Raw genomic sequence first — 23,383 nt, 5'->3', positions numbered from 1 at the left:
AAGAGGCTTGTTTCGCGCAGCCACACCTCTACCAGTATGGAATAAAAAGAGATAACGGGAACTGCAGATGCTGGAGAATCCGAGATAACAAAATGTGAGGCTGGATGAACACAGCAGGCCAAGCAGCATCTCAGGAGCACAAAAGCTGACGTTTTGGGCCTAGACCCTTCATAAAAAGACGTCTCTGCACAATTGTCCCCAGCGGTTTATACGGAGGCTCTCTGTGTAACACCCAGGCCTCCCCAAAAACACCGCAAACATGGGTCTGAGCTGACTTCAACTGAAATTGCTGCAGAGGAATGAACCCCTCCCTCTGACTGCCTGCTCTTTGCCAATGCTGCTCCTTTGTTGGCTTCTTCCAAATCATTATTGTTTTCTAAAAAAAATCTAATCTCGCTATAATCAACTCCAGAAAGCAGGGAAATTCGTGCTCATTTCATTCTGAGGACTCATATTCCATCCACTAACCAGACATTCGATTAGCTTTTGTGAGTGATATGTTCATAAAACAAACCCCCTTTAAGGATTTCAGTATGTTGTATGCTCAGAGCACAACAGGGATATGTTTTGAATCACATTCCTTTTGAATAAGTTCTTAAAGGGGAGGGAGGCTGTACCTAATTGTCTGAATTGTACAGAGACTGGTCAATCTTCTGTGTCTTTGTTCATAAACAGATGGGAGGAAGCATTGCGTTTCTGAGCGAGAGTTTAACCCCGTATGTTAAAATTCTAACCCACTAGCCCTGCCTCCGTAAACCCATCCAGCCCCTTGAGTTACACTCAGAGGTCTCGGTGCCCCTCATGTTCCAGAACATCTCTGATTCCCATCCACTGGCAGCTGCCAGCGTTCTGAGCTCTGGAACTTTCTCCCCAAAACCTCTCCACTCCCCCTCTCTCCCCTTTAAGATGCTCCTCAAGACCTACCCCTTTGTCTAAGCTATGGGTCACTTGTCTTAATGCTACCTTGATATGGCTCAGAATTAATGTTTGTCTTGTGTGCCTGGGAACATTGCGTGATGTTAAAGGCACTATATGAATGCAAGGAGTGGCACTGTGGCCCAGTGGCTCAGCTCTGCAGGCCTCACAGCACCAGGGACCCAGGTTCGATTTCACCCTCGGGCAACTGTCTGTGAGAAATTTGCACGTTCTCCCAGTGTCTGCGCGGGTTTCCTCCGGGTGCTCCGGTTTCTTCCCATGGTCCAAAGGTGTACAGGTTAGAGTGGATTGGCCATGGGGAATTGTCCAATAGTGCCCAGGGGTGTGCAGGTTTGGGTGGATTACAGTTGCAGGGATGGGATAGGGAACTAGGTCTGGATGGAATGCTCTTCGTTGGGATGGTGCGGACCCAATGGGCTGAATGGCCTGCCTCCGCACTGAAGAAATTCTATAAGTTGTTGTTGTAGACACAACACTTTTGAAGGCCCCTCTAGTGGTAGACAAGAGCAACTGCAGGTGTGACCACTTGTGACACAATGGGCAGTCCACTTAGAGAGTCCAACATTAGCGGGTTTATTCTATCGTATACTAACTGCTGTCTCACAGCTACCCAACCTGATTGACAGGCCCCAACCCCCCCAACGAACTGTTGGGCTGATAACGTGCTCTGTTGATAACAGGGGATGTGCTGCTGCAGGCGGTGTGACTCTGGTCCTGGGTACTGTGTTGGATGAGAGGATGGTGCGGGGCATGATGAAGGTCAGGGAGGTGGTTAGGTTGCAGGAGACGGGTGTTGTTCTCCTTTGAGAAGTGAAGGTTTAGAGTGGGCGGGGGGGGGAGGTTGGTTTGGCAAAAGAAACCAGGAGGGCTCTGGGCAGAGGTGAGAGGGAGAAACTGTTTCAACTGGCAGACGGGTTGAGAGGCCAGAGAGGCACAGGTCTGAGCTGAATGGCAAAAGAGAAAACAAAAGCATGAGGCAGAAACTGTTCTCCGCCTGCAGTTAGAGGCGACCATCTGGGATGAGGTGCTTGACAATGGAGCGTGGAGGTAGGTTCATTGAAGTTTCCAAACAAGAAATTGGGTGAAGGTGGAAAAAAAGGATTTGCCGTGCTGCGGGATTAAGGCAGGGCAGCAGGGTTTGGCCAGAGGAGCGGGTCTGTCTGATTAGTTCTTGGAGTGTGCCAGCACTGACGGGATGGGCCAAAAAGCCTCTTTGACTGCAGTGAACAATCTACGCTTGAACTCCACTCGAAGATGTAATGAACAGAGGTGATAATGCAGACCCTACAGCCTTCATGATAATGAAATGTGAGGCTGGATGAACACAGCAGGCCCAGCAGCATCTCAGGAGCACAAAAGCTGATGTTTCGGGCCTAGACCCTTCATCAGAGAGGGGGATGGGGAGAGGGAACTGGAATAAATAGGCAGAGAGGGGGAGGTGGACCGAAGATGGAGAGAAAAGAAGATAGGTGGAGAGGAGAGTATAGTGGGGAGGTAGGGAGGGGATAGGTCAGTTCAGGGAAGGTGGACAGGTCAAGGAGGTGGGATGAGGTTAGTAGGTAGAAGATGGAGGTGTGGCTTGGGGTAGGAGGAAGGGATGGGTGAGAGGAAGAACAGGTTAGGGAGGCAGAGACAGGCTGGGCTGGTTTTGGGATGCAGTGGGTGGAGGGGAAGAGCTGGGCTGGTTGTGTGGTGCAGTGGGGGGAGGGGACGAACTGGGCTGGTTTTGGGATGAGGTGGGGGAAGGGGAGATTTTGAAGCTGGTGAAGTCCACGTTGATACCATTGGGCTACAGAGTTCCCAAGCGGAATATGAGTTGCTGTTCCTGCAACCTTCGGGTGGCATCATTGTGGCACTGCAGGAGGCCCATGATGGACATGTCGTCTAAAGAATGGGAGGGGGAGTGGAAATGGTTTGCGACTGGGAGGTGCAGTTGTTTATTGCGAACCGAGCGGAAGTGTTCTGCAAAGCGGTCCCCAAGCCTCCGCTTGGTTTCCCCAATGTAGAGGAAGCCACACCGGGTACAGTGGATACAGTATACCACATTGGCAGATGTGCAGGTGAACATCTGCTTAATATGGAAAGTCATCTTGGGGCCTGGGATGGGGTGAGGGAGGAGGTGTGGGGGCAAGTGTAGCATTTCCTGCGGTTGCAGGGGAAGGTGTCAGGTGTGGTGGGGTTGGAGGGCAGTGTGGAGCGAACAAAGGAGTCACGGAAAGAGTGGTCTCTCCGGAAAGCAGACGGGGTGGGGATGGAAAAATGTCTTGGGTGGTGGGGTCGGATTCTAGATGGCGGAAGTGTCAGAGGATGATACGTTGTATCCGGAGGTTGGTAGGTTGGTGTGTGAGAATGAGGGGGATCCTCTTTGGGCGGTTGTGGCGAGGGAGGGGTGTGAGGGATGTGTTGCGGGAAATGCGGGAGACGCGGTCAAGGGCGTTCTCGACCACTGTGAGGGGAAAGTTGCGGTCCTTCAAGAACTTGGACATCTGGGATGTGCGGGAGTGGAATGCCTCATCGTGGGAGCAGATGCGGCGGAGGCGGACGAATTGGGAATAGGGGATGGAATTTTTGCAGGAGGGTGGGTGGGAGGAGGTGTATTCTAGGTAGCTGTGGGAGTCGGTGGGCTTGAAATGGACATCAGTTACAAGCAGTTACAAGTTAACCCTACAGCTTTCATGTTGTTGCTGGAATAACCCTTCAACAATTTGGCTGCCTTTCTGTGGCATTAAGTACAGAAACAGGCCCTTGACCTGACTAGGCCCCATACTGGTTTTATAAACCTGCACCCACCTCCAACCCTGTCTGCACATCGGCCAAGCAGCATCTCAGGAGCACAAAAGCTGACGTTTCGGGCCTAGACCCTTCATCGGAGAGGGTTCTGGAATAAATAGGGAGAGAGGGGGAGGCGGACCGAAGATGGAGAGAAAAGAAGATAGGTGGAGTGGAGAGTATAGGTGGGGAGGTAGGGAGGGGATAGGTCAGTCCAGGGAAGACGCACAGGTCAAGGAGGCGGGATGAGGTTAGTAGGTAGGAAATGGAAGTGCGGCTTGAGGTGGGAGGAAGGGATGGGTGAGAGGAAGAACAGGTTAGGGAGGCAGAGACAGGCTGGGATGGTTTTGGGATGCAGTGGGGGGAGGGGATGAGCTGAGATAATGGGAAATGCAGATGCTGGAGAATCCAAGATAATAAAATGTGAAGTTGGATGAACACAGCAGGCCAAGCAGCATCTCAGGAGGAAGGGGAGATTTTGAAGCTGGTGAAGTCCACATTGATACCATATGGCTGCAGGGTTCCCAGGCGGAATATGAGTTGCTGTTCCTGCAACCTTCGGGTGGCATCATTGTGGCAGTGCAGGAGACCCATGATGGACATGTCATCAAGAGAATGGGAGGGGGAGTGGAAATGGTTTGCGACTGGGAGGTGCAGTTGTTTGTTGCGAACTGAGCGGAGGTGTTCTGCAAAGCGGTCCCCAAGCCTCCGCTTGGTTTCCCCAATGTAGAGGAAGCCGCACCGGGTACAGTGGATGCAGTATACCACATTGGCAGATGTGCAGGTGAATCTCTGCTTAATGTGGAATGTCATCTTGGGGCCTGGGATGGGGGTGAGGGAGGAGGTGTGGGTCTAGGCCCGAAACGTCAGCTTTTGTGCTCCTGAGATGCTGCCTGGCCTGCTGTGTTCATCCAGCTTCACACTTTGTTATCTCGGATTCTCCAGCATCTGCAGTTCCCATTATCTCTGTCTGCACATCCTCCTACTGCTGTCCTCTTCATGTTTGCTTCAACATTCATTCATGGGATGTGGGCACTTTTGACAGGGTCAGCATTTATTTCCAGTCCCCAGTTGTCCCCCTGAGAAGGTGGGGGTGAGCAGCTTTCTTGGACCACTGCAGTCCATGTGCTGCGTAGATAGACCCCCAATGTCCTTAGGGAAGGAATTCCAGGATTTTGACCCAGCAACACTGAAGGAACATGGCGATATAATTCTAAGTCAAGATGGTGAGTAGTTTGGAGGGGAACTTGCAGGGGATGGTGTTCCCATGTATCTGCTGCCCCTTGTCCTTCTAGATGGAAGTGGTCGTGGGTTTGGAAGGTGCTGCCTGAGGATCTTTGGTGAGTTTCTGCAGTGCATCTTGTAGCTGGTACACACTGCTGCGACTGAGTGTCGGTGGTGGAGCGAGTGGGATGTTTGTAGACGTGGTGCCAGTCAAGCGGGGGCTGCTTTGTCCTGGATAGTGCTGAGTTTCTGGAGTGTTGTTGGGGCTGCCCCCATCCAGGCAAGTGGGGAGTATTCCATCACACTCCTGACTTGTGCCTTGTAGATGGTGGGACATGCTTTGTGGGGGAGTCGGGAGGTGAGTTACTCGCTGCAGGATTCCCAGCTTTTGTTCGTGTAGCCACTGTGTTTATGTGGTGAGTCCATTTCAATCTCTAGGCAATGGTAACCCCCAGGATGTTGATGGTTACCATCTGTTTATCCAGCTTCTCCTGAAACACATACCACCATTCCCCTGAATCTCTCGCTGTCCTGTGGAAGTGAGTCCCACACTCTCACCGCTCTCTGGGTGGAGGAACTTCTTCTCTATTGGGATTATTGGTGACTGCCTCAGATTGGAGAATCCTAGATTCTGTCTCTCCGAGTGGCAAACATCCTCCTTTGATCCACCCTGAGCAAAGAAGAATTGCCCTTGGGGCAGGGCTGAGAGCTGGCATCTAGTTGCATCTGGGGGTGTGGGACTAAGAATGAAAATGGTTCTGCGTAGTGAGGTCTCCAGTTGGCGATCAGCCTTAGTGGTTTGCTGGGACAGCAATACCCGAAACGTTCCTCCAGATGCTGCCTGACCTTGTTGTGTTCTTCCAGCTTCCTGCTGGATTACCTTACATTCCAGCATCTGCAATTTTTTGTCTCTAATTAGCCCAGGCCAGTGTGTTTGCTGGTTTCTGCCGATTGGATCCATTTCCTTTGTGGGCTTATTGCTGACAGAGGCTCCCTAATGCTGCAGTCGTACTAAAGAATCACATCTACTTGATATTTGCAAATTCGACGAGAAGGGAGACTGACTTGGGAGCGTCCAAGGAGCAGCGCAGAGGGAGCATTAACTACATGTGACTACCATTTGGGTGCCTTCTGGATGGTTTCAAATCCTTCCTTCGCAAAGCTGACTCCTGCTCAGGGTCTCACTCTGGGGAAAGGAGGAGGAGCCAGCTGCTACTTCATTGCTAAAGTCATCCATGAAACCCAACAGATCTCCAGGAATCCACCTCCCCTTCCAACTGCCAGAAGGATTTTGGGGTAGAAACAGACCATTCGGCTCATCTCCATACCACCGGGCAGCTCTGAACTTTGAAACTGGCCTGGCCAAGTGACAAGGTGGTGTGTGTCCATACCTTCCACCACACATCTTTATTAAGTGGGTCACCCATCAGCTCCTCCAGACAGAAACCCCTCCTTCCAGCTCGAGCCTTCACCATAAATGCCCCTGTCTTGCCCCAAGCCAAGGGCAGCAGCAGAGATTCCAAATGTCTCCCTTTGTGTTTTCATCAGCGCATAGCAAGTAGAAGCTTTCAGCCCCTCAAGCCTGCTCTGCCATTTGACTAGATCAGGGCTCATCATTTACCTCAACTTCATTTCTCTTTGCTATCCCTCATTGTCTTCAGTATCTAGAAACCTAGCCATGTCTGTCTTGAACACACTCAATGATGGAGCCTCCACAGACCTCTGGGAGAGAATTCCAAAAGATGCCATACCCTTCCTTCGTGTGGTTCATAGTTCATTGAAAGTGGAGCTGCAGGTAGACAGGGCGGTGAGGAAGGTGTTTGGTACGCTTGCCTTTATCGGTCAGTGCACTGAGTACAGGAGTTGGGAGGGTCATGTTGCAGCTCTACAGGACATTGGTTAGGCCACTTCTGGAATATTGCATTCAGTTCTGGTCTCACAGCTATAGATAGCATGTTGTGAAAGGTGAAAAAGTTCAGAAAAGATTTAGAAGGATGTTGTCAAGAGTTGGAGGGTTTGAGCTACAGGGAGAGGCTGAATAGGCTGGGGCTATTTTCCCCGGAGCGTTGGAGGCTGAGGGGTGATATTATAGGGGTTTATAAAACCTTGAGGGACATGGATAGGGTGAATAGTCAAGGTCTTTTCCCCAGGGTAGGGGAGTCCAAAACTAGAGGAACATAGGTTTAAGGTGAGGGGGGAAAGGTTTAAAAGGGACCGAAGAAGCAACTTTTTTCAAGCAGAGGGTGGTGCGTGTATGGAATGAGCTGCCAGAGGAAGTGGTGGGGGCTGGTACAGTTACAGCATTTAAAAGGCATCTGGATGGGGACATGAATAGGAAGGGTTCAGAGGGATATGGGCCAAATGCTGGCAAATGGGACTACGTCTGATGGAGATGTTTGGTTGGTATGGATGAGTTGGGCCAAAGGGACAGTTTCCGCGCTGTACAGCTCTATGACTCTGAAACTCTGAGACAATCCTCCTGATCATGAACATATGTAATTGAAACAGAGCAGGCCATTTGGCACTTCAAACCTGCCTCACCATTCAATAAGATGAGAACCGATCTGTTTGTGTTTTCGATTCCACATTTCCATCGACCCCTCAACAACCTTCGACCAACAAGAATCTATCTCTGCCTTAAAAATATTTCAGGACGCTACACCCACTAGCTTCTGAGGTGGAGAGTATAAAAGCTGCACAGCCATCAGAGAGAACAGAAACCACGTCCTCTCCCTGTGAAAGGGGGGCCTCGGATTTACAAACAGTGCCCCCCTGGTTCTGGACTGACCCTGCGAGCAAACGTCCTTCCAATACCCGTCCTGTGCAAGCCATTCACTACAAGCCTGATACGCTACAATCAAATCATCCCCTTACTCTTCCAAACTCCAGGGGAAACAAGCCCAGTATGACCAACCTCTCCCCGGCAAATAAGACCCCCCCCCCCAACTTCCACATCTGCCCTTGGTTTCAGACTCAATGGTGTTACCATCACTGAATCCCTCGCTGTCAACATCCTGAGGGGGAGAGGGGTTACCATTGACCAGAAACCCAACTAGACTCACCATATGAACACAGTGGCTACAGGAGCAGGTCGGCAGCCAGGAATACTGTGGTGAGGGACTCACCTTCTGACTCTATGATCATAGAGATCGGAAGAGCATCCCATCCAGTCCGAAACCCCTACTCTATTCCTGGCAAACCCCTGAATTTCCTGTGGCTGATCCACCTAGCCTGCACATCCGTGGCACAAGTCAGGAGTATGTTGGGATCCTCCCCACTTGCCCGAATGGGTGCAACTCTGATCACATTCAGGAGAAAGCAGCCCCAGCTTGATTGGCCCCACATCCACAAACATTCAGCTGATGAACCTCATACGCAATCGCAGCAATGTGTACCGTCCATTTAAACACAAAACACTGGCTTGACCTTAAAGAACAAGGAAATCACCCTGTGATTCCCATCCACATAGAAATGACAAGACAACTCGAAATGAATCTGCCAGTAAGGATGCTCCACTATAACACTGACTCTGAGATGAACTGGGCAGATCAAACTTAAAAAGAAAACAAGATCACCTTAACACATTGTGGAGCTGGAGGGACACAGCAGGCCTAGCAGCATCAGAGGAGCAGGAAAGCTGACATTTCCAGTCAGGACTCTTTTTCTGAAGAAGGGTCCCGACCCAAAACATCAGCTTTCCTGCCCCTCTGATGCTGCCTGGCCTACTGTGTCCCTCCAGCTCCACACTGTGTTATCTCAGACGCCAGCATCGGCAGCTCTTACTATCTCTGAACAAGATGCTCTCGCTGGAGAAACGTAGCAGGTCTGGCAGTGGATGTGGAGAGAGAAACAGGGTTAACATCTTGGGTCAGGTCATGTCTGCTCTTCAAAAGGTTCTGACAAAGGGTCACTGGACTCAAAATGTTAACTGTGTCTCTTTCTGTCTCTCCCCACAGAGGCCTTCAGACCTGCTGAGTTTCTCCTGCACTTTCTGTTTGTGTTTCAGATCTTCAGTTCTTTGTTTGGATTTAATAAGACAATTTGGTTTGGCCTCTGCTCCCTCTGTTTGTCACAGTCGTGAGCTGTCTGTCCTGGCCCTGCCCAGGCCCCAGGGGCCCAGCCTGTGTCAGCTGCTGGTACTGGGAACAGCAACTGGCTTCAGGACCTCTGAGGTAGGAACAGGAGAGAGTGGTGAGGAAGCTAACAGCATCATCCCTCCTCCATTTCCATGCAGGGACCCAGCAGGAGGCCATTCGGCCCTTGTAGTTGGCTTAACACGTAGATTTCTGCTGCGAGGCCGGGACGGGGGTGGGGAAAAGGGGGAGAGAGCAGCTTGTTGCCTTCGCAGCCGAATAACCATGTTCGAATGTTCAACTTCCAGAGTTCCTCGCTGGATATCTCAAGAACTGGGCCGCGCAGTGTGATGCCTCTCCCGTGCAAATAGCGGAGTTGGGGTGAGCTGGCCAGGGTTTGGGGGCAGCCGAAGGGATGGATCCCGCTATAAGACTGCAAAGGGAGAATCGCGATCATGAATTGGCAGTATAACTCCTGTCCAAGGGTGTCGACCAGAGCGAGAGAGTTCAGAGGCTCACATGAGGGGAAAGCCAGGCAATGCTGTGTCCTGCCTGGAGAGTGGGAAAGATCCCACGGGCACTCTTTTGAGAAAGAGCTGGTGTGGATGGGTGTGGGGGGTAGGAATGAAGCAGTGTTTGTTTGCGGGAGGTCGGGAGGCTCTGCTCGCTGTCATAGAGCTGATATTTAAGCTTCAATTGCACAGAAGAAAACAAACAAACCAGCTAGCAGCTCCTCGTCCAACTGTGGGATCTTGCTGTGTGCAAATCAGCTGCAGCGTTTTTGTTTATTCACTCATGGCATTGCTGGTCAGGCAGCATTTATTGCCCCATCGACAACATTGCTGTGGGTCTGGAGTCATGTGTAGGTCCAGAACGGGTAAGGATGGCAGTTTCCTTCCCTATCAGTGAACCAGACGGGTTTTCACCCGCAAATCAGCAATGGTCATCAGTAGATTTTTAATTCCAGGTTCTTTTGTTAAGAACAGATTCAAATTCAACCATCTGTTATGGCAGATGGGTCCCCGGGATATTCCAGGTCTCTGGAATAGTCCAGCGATAATATCTACATCGCAAAGCCCTCCCTGCTACTTTGAGGTCACGAGAGGTGCTTTTTAATGGTAAGTTCCTTATTTTAGGCCCCAGATTCTATGAAGAAGTCAGAACTCTAGAGGACGTGTGCTTTAATGTGGGGGGGGGCAGCAATCTGGGAAGGTGGGGGGGGGTGTGGCAGGACCTGAGGGGTAAGGGTCCCAGAGCCCCTCCGAGACATTCTGAAACGCCATGCTCTCAAACACACACCACGTACAGTTACAGAGCAGGGGGAGGCCATTCAGCCCATCTGTGCCTGCTTTGGCTCTCCGAGCAGGTGGCTCACTCAGCGCCTCTCTTCCTGCTTTCCGGAGAACATTGCCATTCCCTCTCAGAAGCCTGGGTTGGTGTCGTCTCCAGCACGCTCTGCACTCCAGACCCGACCAGCACTCGCTGAGGTTGGTCATATTCGCCATTGTGTCTCAATCTGAGCTCTGTCCTCCTCTATCCTTCCACCGAAAGGGAACGATGTCTCCCTCTCTACACTGTTCACACCCTTCAGGCTGTTCACTGCCACCATCTAACCTCCTCCCAGCCTTTCCTTCCCCAGGAAAAGAAACCCCACCCTTCTCCAGGCTCTCCATGTCCCTGGAGCTCATCTTTACAGACCCCACCCCTTGTCTCTCTCTCTCCGTCTAATCCCCTCACAGCCTTTCAGACGAGTGGCTCCTAAAACAGAACAGGTAACACTGAAGGGGTGGGGGATGTCCGTTAGCTGGGATGGCTGGTTTGCAACACAGTAATAGGCACCAACGGGGTGGGTTCGATTCCCAGGCCAGCTGGGATTACCAGGAAGGACTCTCCTTCACAATCTCTACCCCCTCACCTGAGGCGTGGTGATCCTCAGGTTTAAACCCCCCACACTCACTAATTAGAGAGTAGGACTATCTTTAGTGGAAACCGAAACAATGTTGGAGATCACAGTGGGGAGAGAGAGGAAGCTCGAAACGTTAGCTTGTTCTCTCTCCCCACTGGGATCTCCAGCATTGTGTGTTTTCAGCACAGATTCCAGCATCTGCAGTAATTTGCTCTGAGGACTATTTTTAAATTCAGTTAAAGGTGAATCTTTCTGAATTGGGTTTCCCTCGACCCTCTCTGTTGCAGCCTGAGCTGCTTCAGCAGGCCTGCACTTCTAACAGTCAACTAAAGACCCATCTTTGGTTTGGGGATAATAGGAACTGCAGATGCTGGAGAACTTTTGATGAGGACTCGTCTACTGAGGTGGTATGGGCTGAGGTCAGAAAGAGGAGAGGTAGCACTGCTGGGAGTGTCTTATAGGCTTCCGCAAAGTTCCAGGGATGTGGAGGAGAGGATCGGCAAAACTATTCTGGGCAGGAGTGAAAAGAACAGGGTGGTCATTATGGGAGACTTTAACTTCCCCAACATTGACTGGAAATGCTATAACTCTAGGACGTTGGATTGATCAGTTTTTGTACAATGTGTGCAGGAGGGTTTCCTGACCCAGTATGTTGAAGGGCCGACAAGAGAGGAGGCCACACTGGATCTGGTACTTGGTAATGAACCAGGCCAGGTGTTTGATTTAGTGGTAGGTGAGCACTTTGGAGAGAGTGACCATAATTCGGTTATGTTTACTTTAGCGATGGAAAGGGATAGGAACATGCCACAGGGCAAGAGTTACAGATGGGGGAAGGGCAATTATAATGCGATTAGGCAAGACTTAGGAGGCATAGAATGGGTTAGCAAAATGCAGGGGATGGGGACAATCGAAATGTGGAGCTGGTTATTGCGTGTCCTTGATAGGTATGTCCCTGTCAGTCAGGGAGGAAGTGATAAGGTAAGGGAATCGTGGTTTACTAAAGAAATTGTATCTCTTGTTAAGCGGAAGAGGGAGGTTTATGTGACGATGAGACGAGATGGTTCAGATGAGGCGATGGAGAGTTAATGATTAGCTAGGAAGGATTTAAAGAGAGAGTTAAGAAGAGCAAGAAGGGGACATGAGCAGACATTAGCAGGTAGAATAAAGGAGAACCCTAAAGCTTTCTATAGGTATGTGAGGAATAAGAGGGTGACTAGGGAAAGAATAGGCCCAGTCAAAGACAGAAGTGGGAAGTTGTGTGTGGACCCTGTGGAGATCGGAAAGGTGCTAAATGATTATTTCTCATCTGTTTTCACTCAGGAACGGGAAAATATTGTAGAGGAGACGACTGAGTTACGGCCTACTAGAATTGAGAGGATTAAGGTTAGTAAGGAGGAGGTGTTATCAATGCTAGAAGGTGTGAAGGTAGATAAATCCCATGGGCCGGATGAGATTTTTCCAAGGATTGTCTAGGAAGCTAGAGAGGAGGTGGCGGAGCCTTTGGCCTTGATCTTTGAGTCCTCATTGTCTACAGGTTTAGTACCAGAGGACTGGAGGATTGCAAATGTTGTGCCCTTGTTCAAGAAGGGCAGTAGAGATGACCCAGGTAATTATAGACCTGTGAGCCTTACGTCTGTTGTAGGAATAGCTTTGGAAAGGATTATAAGAGATAGGATTTATAATCATCTAGCAAGCAACAATTTGATTGGAGATAGTCAACATGGATTCATCAAGGGCAGGTTGTGTCTCACAAACCTCATCGAGTTTTTTGAGAAGGTGACCAAGCATGGGGATGAGGGAAGGGCAGTTGATGTGGTGTACGTGGACTTCAGTAAAGCCTTTGATAAGGTTCCACATGGTAGGCTATTGGAGAAAATACAGAGGCACGGGATTTAGGGAGATTTAGCAGTTTGGATTAGAAACTGGCTTTCTGTAAGAAGGCAACAAGTGGTGATTGATGGAAAATATTCAGCCTGGAGTCCGGTTACTAGTGGTGTGCCCTAAGGATCTGTTCTGGGACCACTGCTGTTTGTCATTTTTATAAATGACTTGGACGCAGGCATAGGTGGATGGGTTAGTAAGTTTGCAGATGACACTAAAGTCGGTGGAGAGGTGGACAGTGTGGAAGAATGTTGCAGGTTGCAGGGACACTTGGATAAACTGCAGAATTGGGCTGAAAGGTGGCAAATGGAGTTTAATACAGATAAATATGAGGTGGTTCACTTTGAGAGCAATAATAGGAAGGCAGAATACCGGGTCAATAGAGAGATTCTTGGTAGTGTGGATGTTCAGAGGGATCTTGGTGCCCATGTACATAGATCCCTGAAAGCTGCCACCCAGGTTGATAGTGCTGTTAAGAAGGCTTATGGTGTGTTAGGTTTTATTGGTAGAGGGATTGAGTTCCAGAGCCGTGATGTCATGCTGCAACTGTACAAAACGCTAGTGCGGTCTCACTTGGAATATTGCGTGCAGTTCTGGTCGCCCCATTACAGGAAGGATGTGGAAGCATTGGAAAAGGTGCAGAGGAGATTTACCAGGATGTTGCCTGGTCTGGAGCACAGGCCCTATGAAGAAAGGCTGAGGGACTTGGGTCTGTTCTCATTGGAGAGAAGGAGGCTAAGAGGGGATTTAATAGAGACATACAAGATGATCAGAGGATTAGATAGGGTGGACAGTGAGAGTCTTTTTCCGAGGATGATGATGTCGGCTTGTACGAGGGGGCATAGCTACAAATTGAGGGGTGATAGATTTAAGACAGATGTCAGAGGCAGGTTCTTTACTCAGAGAGTGGTAAGGGTGTGGAATGCCCTGCCTGCCAATGTAGTTAACTCAGTCACGTTAGGGGCACTTAAACAGTCCTTGGATAAGCATATGGATAATGATGGGATAGTGTAGGGGGGTGGGCTTAGATTAGTTCACAGATCAGCGCAACATCGAGGGCCGAAGGGCCTGTTCTGCGCTGTATTGTTCTATGTTCTAATCCGAGATAACAAGGTGTGGAGCTGGATCACTCAAACATCAGCCTTTCTGCTCCTGAGATGCTGGTTGGCCTGCTGTATCCATCCAGCTCCACACCTTGTTATCTTTGGTTTGTTTCAGTTTCAGTTTCTAAATGCGGCATCCCCGCCCCCTCCTGGTCTCCGTAGGTAGTTCCTTCAGGTCCCGATTGCGAGGCGTTGGACCGACACACCCCCAACCCCTGGTTTAAGCAGGGAATTGGGGATTGGGGGGGTGGGATGGGGGAACAGGAGAACAAACGGGGTGCGGAGGGGAGGGAGAAGGGGAGAAGGAAGTTGGAGGGAAGAGAATGAACTTCACAAGATGGCCAGTAAATGGGGGATTAAACTCACCTGAGCGTCCACAATCTGCACAGGACATTAGATCCTCGGGACACCCGGTCTTCTTATTTCCAGAAATCCCGCCCAGGCAGAAATCGCAATAGGTGTTCGGAATGATGGTCCCATCGGGAGCTTTCCTAGCTGCAGGACATTATGTAACAATCAATAGGACGGAGAGAGATGCAAACATCTTCCTTACACTTCCTGAGCAATGGGATGTCCTGCTCACACCTTTCCAGGCAGGAGGTTCACAGCAGGGACCAGGCAGGAGACCACCTGCAAGTTCAACAGTCCTCACCCAAACCCCCTCGTCACTGTCTAAAGGGGCATTTCCACGGCCTTCTCATCCAGACCCCACTCCCTGCTCCTCCAACCCCCTCACCATAAAAAGTCAGGGCAAGTTTTTTGTTTCGTCTCCTCGGTAACACCACTCGTTTTGCCAAGTAGATCAGACTCTCATGGAGTCTTTACAGCTTTGGAAAGAGGCCATTCAGCCCATCGCGTCCACTCCGGTCATCACACATCCACCTATACGAGCCAAATGGGGCTAGATTAATTCAGGATATCTGGCTGGCATGGAAGGGTTGGACTGAAGGGTCTGTTTCCATGTTTCTATGAGTCGATGCCTATTCTTATACCATTTCCCAGCAGTCGCCTGTCATCACTTGAGCTGTGATGTTTCAAGTGATCATCTAAATACATCTTAAACACTGAGACCTTCCATCTCCATCACCTTTCAGAGAGTGAGTTCCAGATCCCCACCATCCTCTGGGTGAAAACTGTTTCCTCAAAACCCTTCTAAACTCCTGCTCCCTACTTTGAAACTCTGCCCCCTGCCTATTGACCCCTCTGTCTACCCTGTCTATGCCCCTCAGAACTTCACACACTTCAGTCATACAGCACCACCCGCTCAAAGGCAATCAAACCTCAGCCTATCTAGTCTCCCTTCATCACTGAATCACCCCAGGCAACATCCTGGTGGATCTCCTCCAGTGCAATCACATCCTTCCTACAGTATGGGGACCAGAACTGTACACAGTACTCCAGCCGTGGCCTAGTGTTACATACAGCTCCATCATAGTTTCTTTGGCTTTGTATTCAATGTCTGGACTCAAAAAGGCAAGTATTTGACAAGCCTTGATAAGTACCATATCGAGCTGTCCTGCTGTGCCCCAGGATCTATGGACAGGAACATCAAGGTGCCTCTCATTCTCTGTACTTTCTAAGGTCCCACCATTCAAGATGTGCTCCTTTGCCTTGTTAGTCCTCCGAAAAAATATCAACTCTCGCTTTCCAAGATTAAATTCCATTTGCTACCATTCGCACCCCCATCTGGCCAGCCTGTCTATACCCTCCTACTCTGTCCAGAGGTTGTGGCTTCAGGTCTCGCTCCAAAGATTTCAGTGCACCGTCCAGCTGGACTGAGGGAGCGCTGCACTGTCAGTTGTGCTGCTTCTCTATTCAGGTCTTGAACCCCAGGCCTGTCCGCGCTCTTGTGAAAGGGTAAACAGCTGAAGAATTCTCCCCTGGTGGCCTGGGCAATGGCTGGCTCTCAATCAACATTGCAAAAGAATAGATTATCTGGTTGTCGTAACTTTACTGTTTGTGGGAGCTTGCTGTGCACAATCTGGTTTCTGAATTTCTCAAAAAGGTGACAGCAACTACACTTCAAGGGTACTATATTGCTTGTAAAGTGCCTGGGGATGGCTAAAGGTTGTGAAAGATGCTACAACAATGCACACACTTTCCCTTCTTTCAAGACTTTACGTGGGGTTGCAGGGAGTGGTGGGGGGGTGGGTAGTGGGAGGGAAAAGGGTGTGAGGTGATGTTTCTTTGTCACAGGTTTCATGTTCCAAGGCACTCCCCCTGCCCTACGAATAGTTGTGATTATCTCCCTGAGGGAGTGACTGAGCTTCTCTCTAGTGATATATGTTATGGTTAAGATGGTAGGAGGGTCAAGGCTTGAACCCATTGGACAGTCCATTTGGATCACAGTCTGCGCTGACTATCAGAAGTATCCAAAGTAGATCTGGTCTTAGTGCTTGTCCTCGGAAGCTCCATCTGTAGTTACCAAGTTCTTTATTTCTCAGCCTTGAGTCCACAGCCCAACTGACAGACGCACTTAATATGAAAACCTAGAAAATAGCAGCAGGAGGCTTGCTCAAGCCTGCTCTGCTATTTAACATGAATGTGGCTGATCCTCTGTATCAATGAAATACTCCTGCACACTCCCCTCTTTAACCTCAACAGATCTATTTATTCTGTGAGTCTAATCAGTGACTCCTCCACAGACTTCTGTGGGAGAGGTCTTCACAGGATCACTAGCTTCTGAGTGAAGAAATTCCTCTTCGGCTCAGTCCCTACTTCCCTACTTTTATCTACGAATCCCTTCGCAATAGAAGCCAATATTCCGTTTCCACAACAAGCCGTGCTTCGTGATGAAAATCTCAGGAACTGGACTGAGCAGTATGATGCCTCTACTGTGCAATAGCTCATTGACACACACCTGGTTGGTACATACAGGAGTTCCATCATAAAATCAGAAGTGGGGATGTTCACCGATGATTGCACAATGTTCAGCACCATTCGTGACTCCTCAGATACTGAAGCAGTCCGTGTTCAAATGCAGCAAGATCGAGACAATATCCAAGCTTGGGCTGATAAGTGGCAAGTAACAGTCGAGCCACACAAATGCCAGGCTATGACCGTCTCCAATAACAGATTCAGTTGCATCACCATTACTGAAACTCTTCCTCCCCTACCTCACCTATTAGCAACATCGAGGGGACTATCATTGATCGGAAATTGAAATGAGGTAGTCATATCAATACTGAGGCTGCAAGAGCAGGTCAGGGGCTAGAAATCAGCAGCAAGTAACTCTCCTCCTGATTCCCCAAAGCCTGTCCCACCATCTACAAGGCACAAGTCAGGGGTGCGATGGAATACTCCCCACTTGCCCCTGGATGGGGGCAGCTCCCAACAACACTCAAGAAGCTCAACACCATCCAGGACAAAGCAGCCCCTGTTCGATTGGCACCACATCCACAACCATCCCACTCCCTCCCCCCACCGACGCTCAGTAGCAGCAGTGTGTACCAGCTACATGGTGCACTGCAGAAATTGATAAAGGCTCCTTCAAAAACACCATGCAACTCCAGCAACTAGAAGGACAAGGGCAGCAGATACATGGGAACACCATCATCTGCAAGTTCCCCTCTGAGCCACTCACCATCCTGGCTTGGAAACACATCACCGCTCTTTCAGCGTCACTGGGTCAAAGTCCTGGAATTCCCACCCCAAGGGCACTGTGGGACCCTACAGCACATGGACTACAGCGGTTCAAGAAAGCAGCGCACCCCCATCTCCTGAAGAGGCTGTGAGTGCAGGCCCATACTGTGAGTGAATAATAAAAAGGCAGCTTGGCAGGCTCTTCCCGCGATGCGTTCTAGGATTGGCTGACAGTGGCCTTGCTCTATTTGCTTGGTAACAGGGAGGTGAAGTGATCCAATCAGGTTTTGTTTTAAACTGAGCCTGTCACTAGGTGAAACTGTTCCTAACATGTCCTGATTTGTGAGCAAGAACATTCCATTCTCTTGGAAAGTCCAAAGGGAAGTGGGAAAGACAATGACATGCCCTAATGAGTTAATGTGAGTAGGGTTTAGGTCACACCTTGTAAAATGACAACCCCACTTCCCCTCCCTCTCACTGACAGCACAGTTACAGGCAGCATGAAAGCCCACCTTGTTTTTGCATTAATTAAAGATCTAAATTGTTGCATTAGTCAACACAAAATGACTTTTAGAGGCCACTCCAACAGCCAAGAATCAATGGAAGCTTTCCACCAAATTTCCAACACTTTATCTCCTTGATAAATGTGAAATAAATCACACAGGGACCACCTCATTCAAGCACAGTCACAGTTTATTGGTTAGGATGGTGTTTGGTTGCGGGGGGAAGTCGGGTTCGGTGGTGACAGCGAGCGAAATGGGAAAACTTGAATGTAGTCTGGCTCTGGCTGTTCCAAGGCCAGTTCTCCCTGAATAAACCTTTCTACCAAATCCCATTGAACAGGGCGGGTTCGGAACCCACTGATTCGTGAATCAACATCTCGCTCTCGACGAAATCAGGTTCAAACATCCAGCTTGTGCGAGAAGCTGTTAAACATGATAAAATCCTCCATTACAACAGTGGCTGCACTTCACAGGGATCTCATCAGCTGTAAAGAGTTTGTGGATGTTCTGGAGGTGGTGAACGGTCTTACAGAAACCAGGTATGATCGTTGTCTCTGTTTTGCTTTCCCCACTTGGCTTCTGGGACACAGCCTGACCCAGTGTTCTTCAACACAGCAGAGAGCAGGCCAACGTACAAAACACACAGGAGTCACTTCAAACAGGCATCACTCTCACATTCGCACACTCACTCGTTAAATGCCCATTCCTGTGTGCACACCCACCAACAAACACAAACACTCAATAACATGTACACACGCACACACGCACTACACGTGCGCTTGCACGCACAAACATTCATTACATGTGCACTTGCACACACAACAAACACTCGCAGATTCACACAGACTCATACGAACACACATCAGTGTGCACATCCTTGTAAAGACACACACACACACACACACACACAGTCGCTCACACTCATGCACATGTGAGCTTGCACACAGACACCCTCAGACTCTCATTCACACTTGCACACCACTCATACACACGCTCACTTACTCACATGCAATTAGAATGCCCAGACTCCCACTACTGCTCCTCCTAAAACTACTTCAATCCTTAAACATTTTGTTATGCGAACGTAGCAGCCAATGACAGGCATCCCTGTAATTTGTGGCAAAAAGGATGGAGGAGCTGAATATTATTTAAACAGGAAAAAAAAAACACAGGACAGAAGGCTTTGGGGGTCCTCGTGCTTAAACCACAGAAAGCCAGCATCCAAGTTCCGGAAGCGGGAGGATAGAGGGGGTAAACGTGCTTTTGACTTTTATTTCAAAAGTATTGCAGTAGAGCGGATTTGCTAAAACCATACAAGGCACTAGTTAGACCACACCTAGAATACAGTCAACAGCTTTGGTCCCGTTATCCAAGGAGAGGTATACTGGCATAGGAGGCAGTCCAGAGAGGGTTCATTCAGCTGATACCAGATATTGAGGGGCTGTTTTATGAAGAGACATGGAATAAACTGGTCCTGTGCTCATTGAAATTTTGAAGGATGACAGGCAACTTTATTGAAACATGGAAGATTCTTGAGAGTTCTGATGAAGAGTCACTGGAACTGAAATGTTAGATCTGATTCCTCTTCACAGATGCTGCCAGACCTTCTGAGGTTTGCCAGCAATTTCTGTTAATGTTTCAGATTTCCAGCGTCTGTAGCGTTTTGTTTTAAGATTCCTAGGGGCTTAAAAGAGTAGATGTGGAGAGTTTGTTTCCACTTGTGGGAGAGTCTAGGATCAGAGGAGCATCATCTCAGGGTAAGGAGCCACCCTTTTCATACAGAGGTGAGGAGGAATTTCCTCACTCACAGGGTAGTGAAGCTGCGGAATTCTTTACTGCAGAGGGCTGTTGGGAATGGGTTATTAAGTGCACTGTTGGTTGTGATAGATAGCTTTTAAAATCATCCAGTGGCAAATGGAATTTAATCCCAAAATGTACGAGCCGATGCATTTGGAGAGGATTAACAATGAAAAGCGGTACACAGCGAATGGTAGGAGAAGTACAGAGAATCAGATGGACTTCGGTGTGCATGCCTGTAGATCCCTGAAGACAGCAGGACAGGTGGATAAAGGTGGTTCTTGAGGCTGATGGAATAAGTGCCCTTTATGAGTGCAGGCAGGGAGTGTAAGAGTAGGGAGGTTGTGATGGAGCTGTGTATAACATTAGTTGGGCCACGGCTGCGTGCGGGTCTGGTCACCCCGCACTGTCGGAGGGATGTGACTGCATCTATAGAGAGGTGCAGAGGACACTCACCAGGACGCAGTCTGGGCTGGAGCGTTTCAGCCATGAAGAGAGGCTGGATTGGCCCCAGTTTGCTTTCCTTAGAGTGGAGAAGGTTGAGGGGAGGTGAATCTGACTGAGGTGTGCAAAGGCCTGAGGGGCACAGGCAGGGTGGAAAGGGAGTAATTTTCCCCCCCATGATAGGGGGCATTAATAACCAGTTTTAAAACAAGGAGCAGGGTGTTTGGAGGGGATTTGAGGAAAATGGTTTTCACTTGTAAGGTGCTGGAGAAACTCATTGCCTGAAAGGGTAGCAAAGGCAGGAACCCTCAAAAAGTAGATTTTGATTTAGATTTACACAAACGTGTGAAATGCAAGGCTACAGGCCAAGTTCTGGAAAGTGGGATTAGAAGAGACGGATGATTGATGACTCGTGTGGATACAATGGGCCGATGGGCCTCGTCCCATGCTGTCAATCTCTACAAGTCTAAGGGAATCTGGGGCTATGAGCGAAAGGCAGGAAAGAGGTAGATGATTCCCGGATCAGCCATTAACTCATCAAATGGCAGACTAGCCTCAATGGGCTGAATGGCCTACTTCTGCTCTGATGTTTTATGGTTGCAGGATCTCATTTCATGAGGTAGATACCAGAGATATATTATTGAATCTATTGACTGAATGTACTGACACAGGCCATTTGGCCCATCTGCACTGTGCTGGCAAAACTCCTCCCACCCCTTTGTCATCACACCCCATCTCTCCTGCTCCTTACTCCCTCAAGTTTCAGCCTCCCTTAAATATGTCGATACTATTCACCTGGAATGTTGCCTGTAAGAAGGAAATTCCACATTCCTACCTCACTCCCGCGACAAAGAACAGAAACATCTAGAACAAAAGTGTCTGTGCTTCCTGGAACGTCCTTTCGGCGATACAGCTCTCGAGGGAGATTTTTCTTCCCTGGATCACTTCACAGAAAGGTCGTGACAAGGAAACACTTCCCGAAATTCTCCCTGACTCCAGCTCACATTTCCAACGATTATAGTGTCTTTGTTAAATCAAAAAAATCAAAGGAGCAGGAGTAGGCCATTCAGCCCTCTATACTGAACAAAAACAAAGTTGCTGGAAAAGCTCAGCGTGTTTGGCAGCATCTGTGAAGGAGAAAACAGAGGTAACGTTTCAGGTCCGGTGACCCTTCCTCGGAACTGCCTCAGAACTGCCCTCTATCCTGTTTTCCCATTCAATACAAGCACGGCCGATTCTCTATCTCAATGACATCTTCCCACTTTCTCCCCATACCCCTTGATGCCTTTAATATCTAAAAGTTTATCGATCTTTTTCTGAAATACATTCAGTGTCCCAGCCTTTCTGTGGTAGAGAATTCCACAGTTTGACCAGGAGCTGAGTGAAGAAATGTTTCCTCATCTCAGTCCTGAATAGCGCACCCTGTATCCTGTATGCATTGGGTCTAAACTCCCTCATCAAAGGAATATCTGGTCTGTCCAGCCCTGTGAGAATTTCATACTTTTCAATTAGGTTCCCACTCCTCAACCTCCTCCACCCCATTCAAGCAGGCTCTTGGAAAATCTCTCTCCAACTCAGGAGCAGCTTTAACACACTGGAAAAGCTTAACGCCATCCAGGACAAAGCAGCTCACTTGGGTTGGAATCACATCCACCATCTTCAACATCTATTCCATCCATCATTAGCGCTCAGTGGCAGTAGGGTGTGCCATCCACCTTCAAGGTGCACTGCACAATCTCACCCAAACTCCTCAGGCAGCACCTTCCGAGCCTGCGACCTTTACCATCCAGAAGGACAAGGGGCAGCAGATACATGGGAACACCAGCCCCCTGCAAGATCCCCTCCAAGCCCCTCACCATCCCAACTTAATCACCGTTCCTTCAGTGTCGCTGGGTCAAAATCCAGGAAATTCCCTCCCTAAAGTCAACCCGCAGCATAAGAGGTTCAAGAAGATGGCTCACTACCACCTTCTCAAGGGGCAATTAGGGACAGGAAATAAATGCTGACCCAGCCAGCGATGCCCACATCTTGAATGTAAATAACCAGGAACGGTCAACCCTTCAAAGGCAACGATCCAAAGAAAATTATATGAAAGTCTCACTGGCTGCTATAGAACCTGTTGAAACGGAATAAATGTTGGGGAGGTGATGTCCTGGTGGTATTATTGCTGGACTGATAACTCAGATAATATTCTGGGGAGCATCTTGGGAATAGAAACGCTGACGTTTCGGGCCTGGACCCTTCTTCACCCGCAACGTTAGCTTTCCTGCTCCTCTGATGCTGCTTGGCCTGCTGTATTCATCCAGCTCCACACCTTGTTATCTCGGATTCTCCAGCATCTGCAGTTCCTACTGTCTCTAATGTTCTGGGGATCCAGGTTTGAACTCCGCTGTGGCAGATAATGGAATTTCAATTCAATAAATATCTGGAATTAAGAATCTAACCAAGACCATGAATCTGTTGTCGATCGTCAGGGAAAAACCCACCTGGTTCACTAATGTCCTTTAGGGAAGGAAACTGCCATCCTTACATGGTCTGGGCCTACATGTGACTCCAGACCCACAGCAATTTGGGTGACTCTGAACTGCCCTCTGGGCAATTTAGGGATGGGCAATAAATGCCTCCTGGCCAGCGACACCCTCATCCCCTGAATGAATTTTTTTAATATTAAAATTGCTGAGAAGGGAATACATTTAGCTTCAGGACACATCAAGAATGCGCACTGCTGCCCATTCCACTGCTAATGTGCTGAGGCCGCAGCCAGAAAGTTCTAGAATGATAGGATCTTGTTTCTTAGTTGCTGCAGGGATGGGTTTGTGAGAAGTCAAATCTGCTAACAGCCTTCTCCTTTAGCAGCGATGTGTTGTGTCATTTGCATGAAGTGTCAGATAGGCGGGAGCAATTTCTCTCTCACTCTCTCTCTCGGAAAAATAATAACGCAGGATCATACATCGAATTGAGACAAACAAAGACACAAGAGGGGTCCGTAATCAGGCCACGGTTCTCGGTGATTAGATAATGTTTTGGGTGTCTCGTTAAGGGATAAGGGAATCCTCGCTCATTATATTTGAAAAGGGGGCTGCGTAAATGAGGATTGTTCTGGAAGGAATGCATTGAACATTATCTCTCTTACACTATTCTTCCCACTCTCTGCTGAGAATTCTG

At 49.1% G+C, this 23,383-nt stretch overlaps 1 protein-coding gene across 3 annotated transcripts in view; it reads right to left on the bottom strand.

Annotated features, from left to right (window-relative positions):
- The window catches only part of dpf1 (double PHD fingers 1), a 127,142-nt gene that overhangs the window by 21,704 nt on the left and 82,055 nt on the right, over positions 1–23,383 (bottom strand). For 2 of the 3 annotated variants that reach the window (XM_048522543.2, XM_059640954.1), the window contains exon 8: positions 14,259–14,387. The exons of the other annotated variant lie outside the window; for it this stretch is intronic. In XM_048522543.2, the coding sequence (XP_048378500.1) occupies positions 14,259–14,387 (129 nt within the window). The remainder of the gene's footprint in view (positions 1–14,258; positions 14,388–23,383) is intronic. 3 annotated transcript variants of the gene reach the window in all.

Source organism: Stegostoma tigrinum, chromosome 39, assembly GCF_030684315.1.
Source record: "Stegostoma tigrinum isolate sSteTig4 chromosome 39, sSteTig4.hap1, whole genome shotgun sequence".
Classification (NCBI taxonomy): domain Eukaryota; kingdom Metazoa; phylum Chordata; class Chondrichthyes; order Orectolobiformes; family Stegostomatidae; genus Stegostoma; species Stegostoma tigrinum.
Note: the sequence above shows the minus strand (reverse complement) of the source record. Positions and strands in the feature narration are given on the sequence as shown.